A 15,871-nucleotide genomic window follows, 5' to 3' on the forward strand; every position below is an offset into this window, starting at 1 on the left:
GCATTCAGGCTTGAAGATGTCAGAAACGGCTAGGAGTGAAAATGATTTCACTTCTTCAGGTTAGGGCTATGAAGAATTTGAAGGTATCAACAATAATCCTGACTGTTGCAATGGAAAGGAATAAAGATTTGGAGGATGCAATTGTTGAAAGTATTGTGTGCAGGTTGATCTTGTTCATTTACAGTCAATTAAAACACAGCAGCATATTCATTGTCATATCTGATTATTGCAGTGGAATCCGTGCAGGAGAGTTTTTAAAGAGTACATAAGCCGTTGCTCTAGGACAGGTCCACTCCCTTGACCTCAGAAGTCTGAGTCCAGTGGTACAAGTAGTCATCACAAACTGGGCCGTTCCTTGGTTGCTCGTCGCTCTCCATGAAGCGATGCAGAACATCCTACTTGGCCCTTGGATTTGATCTCATCCGCCCAGTTTGCCGGAGCTGACCTTACAGGTTAGAACAGGCATGTCTCCATTTCACCAGGGTATTGGGACCCACCAGCTACCTTCACTTGATACAGCCCACCTGTCGAAGCAGTGTAGCGGGGTGTGGCCGCTGTTGCATGCAGTTACTCGGAGCCACAGGTGAGTGTCAGTGGGGTCCAAAGGTGAGTGAGATGCCTCAGAATGGATATGACAAGCTCCTTCCCCAGAGGTGCTACCCCTCCATGGACACCCCATACACGACAGTGTACATTTGATGAATTCCTCTGTGAATAACTATTAGGAACTAACACAGTTTTATAGTACTGTAGTACTATTGACAGTGTTCTAATTTGTTCTGGATCTTATTTAAATACATAATTTGTTACTGAGTTGTACAGTAGTTTGTCTTTTCTTATTCCTTTTTCACTACTGGTCCCAATGTGCCCCAAATAACTGGAATCCACTGCATATGGCACTCTGTACTACCTGGAGATTCATTATCTTCTGGGCATTCACACTGGAGATAGAGTGGTTGGTGCCTTGAAGGGGTTGCATGACAGGAGTGGTGGAAGCAACTAAGTAGGGAATGGGGGATAAGAGTGATGTGCTACACAGGCAGAAGGGATTTAGTTTAACTCTGCCTTGTGCTTGGTGCAGACAGCCTTTGCTGAAGAACGTGTTCACTTGCTATACTGTTCTGTGCAGCTACTGATGAGTTGCACCCACTCCTCGGATGTGTAAGGAAACAGCCAATGGTTCCAGGAGATGCTCACCGATCCAGCCAGCAGACAAATCCAGGCGCTTCTTTTTGTTGGGTGGCTCTTCCTGCAGAACAGAACAAAACTTGAACAATCAGCAATACTGGCCAGGAAAATAATGCTTTTACCTTCTATACTACAAACTAACATTTCCCTGTGGTAGCAGTGAGCAACTGACCTTTCCCCATAGATTAACCTGAATGTGAACAGTACATTGACCTGTGATTTCGGCCCAAGTGACCACTCTTCAATGTCCATGGATTTAGAAAATAGTCTGCACATTTATTTCTATTCCCCAGGGCTGAAATGGTTGCCACAAGTGGACACAGGTTTAAGGTGCTGGGAAGTAGGTACAAAGGAGATGTCAGGGGTTAGATTAATCATAGAGTAGGCTATTTGGAGGTGTTGAGATATATCATGTCCTAGATATATGTCACTGTGCATCAAAGCTGAAGCAGAGTTGACAGTCAGCACAACATCATGTTCTAGTACCGTGGAAGTTGAATCCGGATACACTCCCTCAGAGACCGTGTAAGTATAAACTCCTTATTCAAAGCCTCCAGGGCACTTTGGTTAGTCGCTTAAACAACTGTTCCTGCACGGTCCACCAACTAACTGGCAGTTCTTCCTACCGAGTAAATATAGTTGCACACATACACCCACACAGACCAAGCTGGAGCCCGTCCTATCTATGTGCACAACAGTACAAAGAAACAAGGGCCTTGAAGCACTAACAGTCTAACTGCAAGAAGAAATATGGCTCAACATTGAATGGCGAGATTAGCACAGGTTAATCATCAGCGGTTTCTTGCAGAAAAACAGGCTGCTGTGTTTAACCGACCGCGTTAACCCTTTACATACTTTATCAGTACAGCACAGTAACAAGCCCTCTGGCCCCTGATGCCTGTGCCAAACAGAATCGCTTCTGACTGGCCATGATCCATATCTGTCCACTTCCTCAATATATGTCTTAATGCCTCAAAGTTGAAGCAAAATTGACTGTTTCTCTTGCTAGGGTGTCTACAACAGAGGTCACAATTTTAAAATAAGGCATCAACTATTCAGTATGGAGATATAGAGAAATTTCTACACCTTGATATTTATGAACCTTTGCAATTCTCTGCCACAAGAAGGCTTTGAAAGCTAAATGCCAAGTGTATTCAAAAGGAAATTAAGTATTTTTTGATAATATTTCTTTGATAATGAAATTAAGTGTATATGCTACTAATTCTTGGGCTCACCAAACATTAGTTATATCTACAAACAATCAATCTGAAATAAAATTCCTCTTGTTGCACACTTACATCAGTTCAAGTCAATACAAAGTTGAAAATTTTGTTTGATAACCATGTTGATAACATCTACTCTGAACAGAAGAACTTTTTCATATAACAGCTTCATATAATAGAACAGAACAACACAGAAACAGGTCCTTCAGCCTAACTCTAACCCTTCCAAACCTTTCATATCCACAGAACATAGTACAGTACAGGCCTTTCGGCCCAGTTGTGCCGTCACTTTAACTTATTTTAAGATCAACCTAAAACCTTCCCTTCCACATAACCCTCTATTTTTCTATCATCCATGAGCCCAACTAAGAGTCTCTAAAATGCCCCTAACGTATCTGCCTCTACCACCCCTGGCATGGCATTCCACTCACCCAATGTTCTGGGTTGAAAAAACCTGCTCCTGATATCGAGATTCCTTCAAATAGCTTACAATTGCCCACTATTGAGTGCATCTACACAAAACCTTGCAGCATCGATCATCAGAGACCCCACCATCCAGGCTATGCTTTTTCCTCGCTGCTCCCATCAGGAAGGCGGTACAAGAGCTACAGGACTCACACCACCAAGTTCAGGAACAGTTATCACCCCTCAACCATCAGGCTCCTGAACTCACTCAACTTCACTTGTCCCATCACTGAAATGTTCCCACAACCTATAGATTCACTTTCAAACACTCTTCGTTTCATGTTCTCGATGTTTATTGTTTATTATTATTTCTTTCTTTGTATTTGCCAATTGCTGTCTTCTGCACCCTGGCTGAGCACCAAGTTGGTACGGTCTTCCATCGATTCTGTAATAGTTTTTATTCTATAGATTGAGTATGCCCACAAGAAAATGAATCTCAAAGTACATATATGTACTTCAATAATAAATTTACTTTGAACCCTGAAATTATAAAGACATTGCCCTTTGTGTCATTTATTTCAGCCCTGCAAAAGTCTCTGACTGACCATTCTATGTATGCCTCTCATCTTGTACATCTCTGTCAAATCACTTCTCATTCTCCTTCGCTACAAAGAGAAAAGTCCTAGCTCACTCAATCTATCTTTATAAGACATCCATGTACCCACCCACGTTTTATTAAATGAGATTATTTTTTCACTATTAAACACTAACAGCAAAGGTAAATTACAGAACATTACACTTAATACCTGTTTCTCACGATCTTTTCCAACGTCCATTGGAGCTTCCTGCAGTTTCTCTGTATACCTCAATAAAAGGGAATTGCCCAAACGGGACCCAAGGAACAGATAGCCTGGCTCCAGAGTAGTCATCTGTGAACACAGAAGGACCAGATTCAGATTTATTTATCACATGTACATCAAAACATAGAATGAAATGCATCGCTTGCATTAACAACCAACACAACCCACAGATTCGCTGGGGCGGCCCACAAGTGTTGCCACAGTAGCCGTGCTGTTATAGCATGCCCACAATATTCAACAGCACAACAGAAGCAGCAGCAACAGAACAGGAAAAAAAACAACAGCAGCAAAACAAGCCCCTTTCCCACCCACTCACACACAAAGACAGGCCTCTAACCCCAGGACAGGCCACCTCCGGGCCTCTTGTCCTTGGCACGAGGCTCTCAGACATCAGGCCACAGGCCACCAGACAAGTCGACCTTGGGGTTTCAAGCATGATGAAGGGTCTCCCCCAAAATATCAACTGTCCATTTCCCTCCATAGATGCTGCCTGACCCGGTGAGTTCCCTCAGCTTTGTGCATGTTGCATCAGGAACAGACCTTTAGTTCTACCATTCCACTGGACTCCATTTATCACACCATACGTGGGAAGATATCACTCCAGGTACTGGAAGCTCCAATTACCCTCAACCACTGCAGTCATTTCATGGAAGAGTTCCAGATTTTTGGCAACCTTTTGTGGAAAAACAGCTTTCTAATTTTTCTTCTTTAAGTAACTAACTTAATTTTACCATTCATCACACCTCATCAGTTCTCACCACATCAGAACATACCTTCCCCATTTCCAGTCCATCACATTTCAAAAGTTTCAACTCCAGAGATTCTGCAGGTGTTGGAAATACAGAGTAACACCCAAAAAATGTTGGAGGAACTCAGGAAGTCAGGCGGCATCTATGGAGTGGAACAGTCTCAGCCCAAAATGCCGACTGCTTACTCCTATCCTGTGATTATTCCTGACCTGTGAGTTCCTCCAGCAATTTGTGTGTACTCAAAATTTTAAACTTATTCAAATTGTACTTGATCGTCTAATCTCAAATCATCAGTAAATATAACGGAAATTTCTAAGCAATTACAGTAGCAGTTCTACAACAGCCCTTGTTCACACTCATGCGTGTGTATATAAAAACACACACACACAAACAAAAGAGCACTGATAGATTAGGAAGCAACTTGGTGTTAGAAATCTAAGATCAGAAGGAGACATTACTGCCCTCCCATTTTTTTTCCAAGATAGTTCTAGCAGATGGTATGGCGGCAGGATAGTGTAGCAGTTAGTATAATGCACCCAGAGAGTTGCCCAGGTTTTTTCTGTGGTTTTGAATGACGACTTGGACTATAGACTTTTTTTTTCCAAGTCTTATAGTTTTTATATTCTGTGTTTTCCCACCCAGTCTTCTCATTATTTTTTTTGTGTGGGAGGAACAATTTGAGGGTTGAAGATTATGCTGCCTTTCTTTTCTTTCTTGGTTTCATGGCTACCCGGAGAATTGAAGAATCTCAGAGTTGTATACTTTGATAATAAGTGAACCTTTGAAACTTAATAGCACCAGTTGTAAGAACAGGGTTCAATTCTCACCGCTATCTGTAAGGAGTTGCTATGTTCTCCCTGTGACTGTATAGGTTTCCTCTGGGTGCTCTGATTTCCTCCCACATTCCTAGGACATACGAGTTACCGTTAGCAAGATGTGGGTGTGCTGTTATTGGTGCCAGAACCATAGCGACACTTGCAGGCTGCCCCCTGCAGTCTATGACTGTACTGCTCGTTATCAAAAGCGATGGATTTCACTGTATTTTTTGATGCACATATGACAAATAAAGCTAATCTTTAACATGCAGAATTCCATACAGGATTGAGTATGCTTACAAAACTTCTATTAGTACTTAACAAGGAGCTCATAAAAGAAGAAAAATCAGAATAAGTGAGTGCTAGAACTTACACAAGTGGTAAGGACACTGGCCGCTGCCTTGTCGAAGTGGAAAGCACGGACACTCCTCATTCCGTCAGTTATCAGAGTCAACACATATCTGTGGGGATGAAACAATGGCAGCTGCTCAGATGTCATTTCCAGTACACATGTGCAAAGGAGAATGAAACTCCATCAGTAACTTTCCCCAAGCAGTAAGGCTGATCCACCCACCAACTCCACCGCTACTTCATTATTTCCCACCAGTCACCTTATGTACAGCCTAGTATCGCTTTATGGACATATTATGTGATCCTACTATTTTTGTTATTGTGTTCATTGTCTTAGGTGTGTTGCTTGTGCTGCATCGGATGTGGAGCATTTCATTCTCAATACACTTCAGTACAGAAAATAACATCAAACAATCTTAAATCTTGTAATTATTCTGAATCTGAGTCAGCACAAAAAACACAAGATAACTAACACAATAATAAAAAAACACACAAAAAATATACATAGATTGATTGCATGTCCAAAAAGTGGTGCTAGCCACAGGAGTATCAGTACATAAGATGACTCTGACAGGAAATGATAAAGTCAGCTGGGCTGGGGGTGTTGAGAGGTGGGTTACTGGGTGGACGTGTTGATCAGCCCTACTGCTTGGGGACACAAGACCACAAGGTAAAGAAGCAGGAGTAGAACATGGATGGGTAGTGGCTAACACAATGCTTTACAGTACCCAGGTTCCATTCCCGCCGCTGCCTGTAAGGAATTTGTACGTCCTCCCGTGACTTGGGTTTCCTCAAAGTGCTCCGGGTTCCTTCCACAGTCCAAGGCCATATCGACTGGTGGGTTAATTGGTCATTGTAAATTGTGCTGTGATTAGGCTACGGTTCAATCAGGAGTTGCTGACCAGCGCAGCTCGAAGTGTCATAAGGTCCTGTTCCACACAGAGGGTGAGCGCTGGCTGCTTGCCTATTGATTGGTTGCTCTGAACTGGATTGGGGAGAGCCTGCCACTGCACCCGGAGAGCGCTGACCAGGGTTTTCTGCATTTTGGATGTGGACTTGTACAATACTCTCTTTTTTCTTCTGTCTTTTTATATTCTACTTTTTTTTGCCCGATCTTCTCATTATTTTTGTGTGGAGAGAGGGATTTGGGAGCCAATGTACCTGATCCATTTTGTTCATTTTATTGTGTGGGTGCTGGGATTCGCAGGGGAGTCAAGGGGTGGGGGGGGGGGGGTGACGTGCCTGATCTGTTTTGCCCACATTTTGAGTGGGAGGAGGGATCAGGGTGTTGATGTGCCCATTCTGTTTTTTTCTTGCGGGGAGGTGTGCTTTAGGAGTTGATGATCGTGCTGCCTTTCTTTTCTTTCTTGGATTCATGGCTAATTGGAGAACTGAAGAATTTCGGAGTTGAATATTTGAAAATAAATGAATGTTTGAATCTGCCATTCTCTTGCCCACTTTGCCAATTGATTTAGTAAACAACTTTCTTGACTGTCCACTATACCATCAGTTTTAGTGTTATCTGAAAATCTCTCCCTGCATTCATTTCCAAATCATATGACAAACAGTAATGGACCCAGTACCAATCGCTGTGGCACAGTACCATTAGACTCCTACCACCAAGACAATGTTGTACCGACTTTACTTATCCACCCTGCAACCGCGTATTTAATTCTCTGGACCTGCCTACCACGCAGGATGTTGTTAAAGGTTTCACTGCCTTATCAATACTGGGAACCAGGATGATAGAGCTGAGGATGAGCCAGCAGGTTCACAAGTAGATGAAGGATGTTACATGAATGTAAGGAAGGACAAGCCAAAGATTGGATACAAATGCATACAGAGCAAAGAGTTAAACTGTACCACAGAGGCAAAGTTCAAAAGGAGGAAGAATGTAGGGCTGAAAGTGTTGTATTTAAATGTGCAGAGCATTTGGAATAAGGTGGACGAACTTGTGGCGCAATTAGAGACTGGTCAGTATGACATTGTGGGCATCACCAAGTCATGGGTAAAAGGCGGCCATAGTTGGGAGCTTAACATCAAAGGATATACTTTGTATAGAAAGGACAGGCAGGAAGGCATAGGAGGTGGTGTCGCTCTGTTGGTAAGAGATGGAATTACATTTTTAGAAAGAGGTGACACAGAGTTAAAAAACTACAAGGATAAAAAAAACAATTATGGAAATCATATATAGGCCTCCAAATAGTAGCCAAGATGTGGGGCTGAGATAGCAAAGGGAGCTAGAAACAGCATGTAATAAGGGTAACATCACAATTGTAGTGGGGGACTTTAATATGCAAGGAGATTGGGAAAATCAGGTTGGTATTGGATCACTAGGAAGGTCATTTGTTGGATGGATAGCATTGTCCCACAGAAGTAATATTTCTCAAAGGCAGGGGTAGACAACCATGGCTGACAAGGGAAGTTAAGGATTGCATAAAAGCCAAGGAAAGGGCATATAAGGTAGCAAAAGTAAGTGGGAAGTTGGATGGTTGGGAAGCTTTTAAAATGCAACAAAAGGCAACTAAAAAAAAAAGCTATAAGAAGGGAAAAAATGAAATATGAGGACAAACTAGCCAATAACAAAGCAGGACACTAAGTTTTTTCAGTTATATAAAGAGTAAAAGGGAGGTGAGAGTTGATATTGGACCACAGGAAAATGATGCTGGTGAGTTAGTAATGGGGAACAAAGAAATGGCAGATGAACTTAATGAGTACTTTGCATCAGTCTTCACTGTGGAAGACACTAGCAGTGTGCCAGAGGTCTGTGAGTGTCAGGGAGCAGGAGTGAGTGCCATTGCTATTACAAAAGTGCTTGGCAAACTGAAAGGTCTTAAGGTGGATAAATCATCTGGACCAGAGGGACTACATCCTAGAGTCCTGAGAGAAGTTGCTGAAGAGATAATGAATGCATTGGTCATCATCTTTGAAGAATCACTTGATTCTGGCATGGTCCAGAGGACTGGAAAACTGCAAATATCACTCAACTCTTTAAGAAGGGAGGAAGTCAAAAGAAAGAAAATTATAGGTCAGTTAGCCTAACTTCAATAGACAAGTCACTGAATATATTTACAACGGAGTTTGAAAGGTCCTTCATTAGCCAGGGCACCAAAGGCTTTAGGAGAAGGAAGGAGAATGGGGTTGAATCGGCCATGATGGAATGGCGGAGAAGACTCAATGGGCTAAATAGCCTTATTCTGCTCCTATGTCTTATGGGCTTTCCATTCAAAGAAATCTTGACTTTTATTTATTAAATTCACATTCTCCCAATCTATTTACAGAAGAAAGCTGCATTTAGAGCCCCTCACATGGAGTCTAATCTTCAAATGTTATGAAAACTGTTTATGGGAAGAATGAAAGAGGATATTATAACAAAGAACTTTGTTGCCTATCATATTATTATGTACCAAATATTTATTGAAATGAAAGAATAATACTTACATTTCACCTCCCTTTAAGGAAATGACCACTTTGTCATAGGACACAAAAGCAGCCTGGGCACAGTCCAGCGTAATCTTCACCCCCTCCTGAATCCCTTTATGATATAAACATAAACACTCAGAGCAATGGTTTCTGATACACAGCTCAAAGATGACCTGGTAAATGGTGAGAAGTCCTAGTTATATGAATATACCCCACAAGGACAATTATCAAAATCACAAACACAAGAGATTCTGCAGATACTAGAAATCCAGAGCAACACACACAAAATGCTGGCAGAACTCAGCAGGTCAGGCAGCATCTATGGAATTGAATAAACAGTTGATGTTTTAGGAAGAGACCTTTCATTAGGACTGAAAAGAAAGATGCCAGAATAAGGTGGAGAGAGGGGAAGGAGGACACGGTAGAAGGCGAATTAACAATTATTAGTTCACTGTACTAATAATTAATCTTCCCAACTATTCAACCAGTGGTGATGTAGATTCTGATCTGGTACTAAGCTATGACAAGCTTCATTCAGAACACAAGCACTATTGAAGGAAGGAAACAAAAGATACCGGATGGCAAAACCAGGGATATATGGACAATTGACTTTTATTAAAATGTTATGTAATATATGTTGTTTTGTGGCAGCAGTACATTGCAATACATAATTAAAAGCTGTAAGTTATAACTAGAAAAAATATTAACTTAAATAAATGGTGCAAAAAGAGAGCAAAGGAAAAACAAAAGTGAGCTAGTGTCCATGGTTCACTGTCCGTTCAAATCTGACAGAGGTGAGGAAGAAGCTGTTCCTAAAACATATGACGTGTCTCTTCAGACTCCTGTACCCCTCCTTGACGGTAGCAATGATGGGGGTCCTTAATGATGAATGCTGCCTTTTTGAGGGACTGATTCTGAAGGCGTCCTCAATGCTAGACAGGCTAGCGCCAATGATGGAGATGGCTGAGTACTATTTGTATCCTTTCCTGTCACCACTGTGTGGAATTTATGTGTATCTTGTTAAGGCTGCAGATAAGGGCCCCCATCACCCAGGACACGCCCTCTTCTCATTGCTACCATCAAGATGGTGGCACAGGAGCCTGAAAACTCAGCACGTAAACGTGATTCACATTTTAACACACACAAAATGCTGGGAGCTCAAAAGGTCAGGCAGCATCTATGGAAGTGAAGTTGACATTTCAGACTGAGGCCTTTCATCAGGACTGGAAAGGAAGTAGGATGATACCAGAATAAAAAGGGTGGGAGGAGGGGGAAGGAGGACAAGCTAGAAAGTGATAGGTGAAGCCAGGTGGGTGGTAGAAGGGGGTCTGGGAGGGAAGAAGAAAGAAGCTGGGAGATGATGAGTGGAAAAGGCAAAGGGCTGGAGAAGGAGGAATCTGATAGGAGAGGAAAGCGGACCATGGGAGAATTGGGAAAGGAGAGCCACCAGAAAGAGGTGACAGGCAGATGAGAAGAGGTCAGAATGGGCAACAGAAGAATGGAAGAGAGAGGGATAAAGAATTACCAGAAGGAGAAATCGATGTTTATGCCATTGAGTTGAAGTCTAGCTTATAAAAGATGAGGTTTTGATCCTCTGTCACGGCAGAAGAACAGACCATGGACTGACATGTCAGAATGGGAACGGGGACAGGAAGGAAAATGGTTAGCCACCAGGAAATCGCACCTTTTGCAGATGGAGCAGAAGCGCCCAACAAAGCAGTCTTCCGATTTATGTCGGGTCTCACTAATGTAGAGGAGGCCACATCAGGAGCACCGGATACAATAGATGACCCAACAGATTTGCAGGTGAAGTGTTGCCTCTCCTGGGAGGACTGTTTGGGGTGCTGAATGGAGATGATGGAGGAGGTGAATGGGCAGGTGTAGCATTTCTGTCACTTGCAGGGATGTGTGTCAGGAGGGAGATTAGTGGGAAGGGATGAAAGAACAAAGGAATCATTGAGGAAGTGATCCCTGTGGAAAGCAGAGTGTCGGGGGGAGGGGAGGTAAAGATGTATTTGGTGATAGGATCCCGTTGAAGATAGTGGGAATTGCAGAGAATCATGTGTAAGATGCGGAGGCTCATAGGGTGTTAGGTGAGGACAAGAGGAACTCTATCCCTGTTATGATGGCAGGAAGATGGGGCGAGTGTCGATGTCAAGAAATGGAGAAGATGAGGGTGAGAGCAACATCAATGGTGGAGGAAGGGAAACCCCATTCTTTGAAGAAGATAGATGATAGATAGATAGATAGATACTTTATTCATCCCCATGGGGAAATTCAACATTTTTTCCAATGTCCCATACACTTGTTGTAGCAAAACTAATTACATACAATACTTAACTCAGTAAAAATATTATATGCATCTAAATCACTCCCTCAAAAATCATTAATAATAGCTTTTAAAAAAGTTCTTAAGTAGTTTACTTAAATACATTAAATACAATCAACCCCGGCACTTTAACATATCTTACTCCTGGCGGTTGAATTGTAAAGCCTAATGGCATTGGGGAGTACAAGAAGTAGGACATCTCTGATGCCTTGAAAAAGGAAGCCTCTTCCTGGGAAGAAATCAGTGGAGACAAAGGAATTAAGAAAAGAGAATAGTATTTTTACTGCAGACAGGGTGGAAAGAGGTAAGTCAATAGCTGTGGGAATCGGTAGGTTTATAAAAGATGATGGCAGACAGTCTGCCTTCACAGATGGAGAGGGGGGAGAGGAGGGGGGTGAGAGAGGGGGGAGAAAAGTGTCAGAAATGGACCATGTGAACTTAAGCCTGAATGGGGAGAAGACAAAGGAAATGATTGTGCACTTTAGGAAGGTGCAGATGAACCATCCCCCTCTGCAAATACAAGACTCCTCCGTAGAGAGAGATAAGTGCACCAAGTCCCTGGGAATTCACATAACAGATCACCTCCCTGAACAAGACAGCACAGCAGCGCCTCCACTTACTAAGAGTAAGACAAGCAAGGGTCACACGCCCACCCCCTCCCCCAGCACAAAGGATTGTGAGAACAGCTGAAAGGATCATAAGGGTCTCCCTACCATCCTCTGGGAACATCTATCAGGAGCGCTGAATACACAGGGCCCTTAGTATTATTAAGGATCCCATCCATCCATTCAGCATCCTCTCTGACATTGTACCATCAGGCAGGAGACATAAAAACAAGAACAGTTAGAATGAGAAAGTTACTTCCCCAAAGACATTAGGCTGCTGAACTCCCCCTCCGCCACATTGTATTCAGAGGTCCACTGGTTAATCTGTTCTGCATCTTATGATGTTTAATGTTAATGCACTTTATTTGTGTGTGATTCATCCTTATCATATGAATAAGGATATTCATCCCCTTAATATCATAAGTTATCTTGTGTTATGTGTACAACTGCGCTTTACATCCTGGTTCAGAGAAACATTGTCTTGTTTCTATCTACATTATAATGTTATATACATAGAAGTAGCACCAATGCAGTTGTTAATGTAGCAAGGAAAGAGATGGGGGAGCATTAACAGGGAAGGCTTGGAAAATGGACTGTTCAACGTACCCAACGAAAAGGCAGGCATAGCTGGGACCCATGCGGGTCCCCCACAACCACCCCTTGAGTTTGGTGAAAGTGGGGGGAGCCAAAGGGGAAATTATTGAGGGTGAGGACCAGTCAGGGTGGTGGTAGAGGAGGGGAACTGATTGGGTCTTTTGTCAAGAAAGAAGTGGAGAGCATTAAGGCCTTCTTGATGGGGGGACAGAAGTTATAAGGACTGGACATCCATGGTGAAAATGAGGCACAATCAGGGCCAGGGAATTGAAAGTTGTTGAGGAGATCGAGAACATGTGAACTATCGTGGATGTTGGTGGGAAAGGGCTGAACCAAAAGGACAGAATGAGTCAAGGTATGCGTGCACGCATTCAGTGTGACAGGAGCATCCAACTTCTGCAGAATCTCTTGTATTTACGATTCACATTTCAGATCTTTAATTAATACATATCCCATGACACTCCAGACCAGGGAAGACAAAACAATGTAAACTGACAACTTACGGAGTGGGAAAGACGTTGTCCCATTAGTCAGGCTGTTCAGGGACACCCCGTAGGGTGGGACACTCTGGTTGAGGTACAGTAATGAGTTTATTGCAAAGATGACCACACCACCTGCAAAATGGAGGCAGTCCACATCATTCTGACAGAAAACGAGTTTACAAGGCACTGGACTAAAGTAAAACCTGCATTACCCTAGCGTAGAGGTCACCAACCTTTTTAAGCCCAAGATCCCCTACCTCGGCCTTAGTGAAAGGCAAGATCGACCAAATCGGTTAGTCACACGCATGGCACTAGGCAGAAAAGACCGGGTTAAACCCCGCAACCCGGAAGTAGAAATAATGTATGAACACCAGGGGTCACCACCCTTTTTTTGTACCACCGACCGGTTTAATATTGACAATATTCTTGCGGACTGGCCAACGGGGGGGGGGTGTGAAACATGCCCGGAATACAACAATACTCAAAGCAGGTTCCTTATGTCCAGTCTATTCCGCAATTTAGTTTTCATGGCTCTCAGCATTTGATTTTGTCCCGCTTGCTCACGTTTTTTCCACTCAAAAGTATTCAACAGGTTTGTTTTTAAGTGCAGGGTGCTTGGACTCAAGGTACCAAAGCAGTTTTGAGTGCTTCATTGCCTCATTAGCCTCCGGACCCGAAATCCAGCCTCCGCCCGCCTGCCGCCAGACACATTGGTCAGGTGCAGCTGGTCGTGGGTGGGGTGAGAGGACAAGGTCAGGACCAGAGGTCCCCGTGCTGGGGCCGCAGTGGTTGCAGTCCGGAGACAGCAAACGACCGAGCGAGGAGTGCGACAGGGTGCGCACCCGCCCCCCCCCCCTCCCCTGTAGGATCTATCGGCCAACAAAAGTTTGGCTCGAGGGTAGATCGCAGCAAGGTAGCTGCTCTGCTACTTAGGTCGTCTGTGAATATTTTAGCACCGGGTTCCCCACAAACATTCGGTGTGCTAAACAGGTTCAGAGGCGGCGCCCATCTGCCCGCACTCCAGGCCAGTAGCAACAGCACTTTCCGCTGCTGGTTACCCGAGGCTAACCAGTGATCCCTGGCGCAAGGGTATCACTGCTTTTAGGCGACTGATAACCTCGCGTGGGTTCAAGTTTAACAGTGGGCGTGACAGGGAATGAGGAAAGGTGCAGCTGACTCATATCGTTTCATATCGACAAATCATATCTGTTGTAATATGAGTATTATTAAAAGTACGTTAATACTAATCGGGAAGCTGTTGGTAACAAGACGCGGGTTCCGGGTTGGCGGGGTTTTTACTTCCGCTCTTTTTTTTTACTCCTGGTATGCATTGTATATAGTTCCTCCACCCATGCCGCATGAGGTACCTGGAAGTCTCTGTATTGTAAATATCATTTGCAGTCCCAGATAAAGATGCTCTTTTGGCCATCAAATTGTCGAGTGGTTTTTTGTAAAGTAGAAGTTACCACAATATGGTTAACTCACAGCCTGGTGGTTGGGGACCACTGAAGTACACTGTATAGTGCGTGGCGGGGGAGCTACACACATGCGCACTGGGCAGAAAGAACAGAAGTTAAACCCTGCAACCTGGAAACAATCTCTTAACAGTATTTGTGTATTCAATTTTCTTTTTTTTTCTCCTCGGGATCTACTAGGAAAGTCTCAGCGATCGACAGGTTGGCGACCATTACCCTAGCGTGACTGGTGTCTGATTATGCAAATAAGCAATTTGAACATCCACGAAGTTACCAATTGGTCAATATCCGTATCCTAGCAGGGGTTCCCAACATAGGGTCTGCAGACTCCCTCGGATAACGGTAGGGATCCATGGCATAAAAAAAGATTGGAAACCCCTGCGTCAATTTCTGTACTTGGGAAAACAAAGACATTTCATTCTCTGAACTTCGGAACAGTTTGATGAGAGGCAAGGCCGATCTCCTTGTGAACACGTAAATAAAGTATGATTGAGAAATGAGTGAGAGTTTTCAGAGTCCAGTTCATCAGCAACATCCTCTTCCCTTCCTGAGACTCCACTACATCACCTTCCTTGCTGCAAGCCTGATTGTGCTCTCTTTGTCTCTCAATCCCACATCCTTGTGAACTTTGTTATCAGCCCTGTTTTAATTTATATTAACAAACTGACATCTGTCATACGCTCTTTTTTCCTGCCACTGTTTTACTCTGCAGCTTTTTTTTTAATAAATGGGATCTGGAACTAATTCAGGAAGTGAAGGCATTTGCCGAATGTGATTACCTGAAAATGACTGGCTTCAGTTTCCCAGCCACTGACAGCAGAAACACGCACCAGTTGCCAGACCTTCACACATATACATTTTCCATCTGTGAACAGGATGTTTCATCTGAACCCGAAAAAAACAGTACAGGAGCGAACTGATCACTAATTTACAACTGTGAAAGGCCAAGAACTTGACCAGCAGCAAAGAAAATACCGTAGAATATGGAAAGATTAAAAATAATGGCTTTATAATCCTCAGTAATCAACTGGTGCGTTGTAATTAAACAAAACAGACAGATTAAATCGGAAATGCAACATCCTTCAATGCACAGATGGAATGAAATCAAAGCTATGTAGTCATGCCACATATAATCATGAACAATGATGGACAATGAATCAGCTGGCAGAAAGAGGAAGCTACAAGAACGTCTCCTTCATCAACAGCCTACCAGCCTAATGAGCCTGTGCCACCCAGTTATCCATGTGACCAATTAATCTACAGACTCTTGTGCTTTTGGAATGTGGGAAGAATCCCAGAGGAGCGTGGTCACAGGGTGAATGTACAAACTCTTACAGACAGCATTGGGAATTGAACCTGTGTCACTGCCGCT

At 43.3% G+C, this 15,871-nt stretch overlaps 1 protein-coding gene across 1 annotated transcript in view; it reads right to left on the minus strand.

The window, feature by feature from the left end:
• The window catches only part of cpsf1 (cleavage and polyadenylation specific factor 1), a 136,325-nt gene that overhangs the window by 70,624 nt on the left and 49,830 nt on the right, over positions 1-15,871 (minus strand). Inside the window, exons 9-13 of the mRNA XM_073055126.1 lie at positions 13,046-13,156; positions 9,033-9,126; positions 5,614-5,701; positions 3,623-3,745; positions 1,198-1,249 (exon numbers count right to left, since the gene is read on the minus strand). Coding sequence (XP_072911227.1) covers positions 1,198-1,249; positions 3,623-3,745; positions 5,614-5,701; positions 9,033-9,126; positions 13,046-13,156 — 468 coding nt within the window. The remainder of the gene's footprint in view (positions 1-1,197; positions 1,250-3,622; positions 3,746-5,613; positions 5,702-9,032; positions 9,127-13,045; positions 13,157-15,871) is intronic.

The sequence above is a fragment of the Hemitrygon akajei genome, chromosome 8, assembly GCF_048418815.1.
Source record: "Hemitrygon akajei chromosome 8, sHemAka1.3, whole genome shotgun sequence".
Lineage (NCBI taxonomy): Eukaryota > Metazoa > Chordata > Chondrichthyes > Myliobatiformes > Dasyatidae > Hemitrygon > Hemitrygon akajei.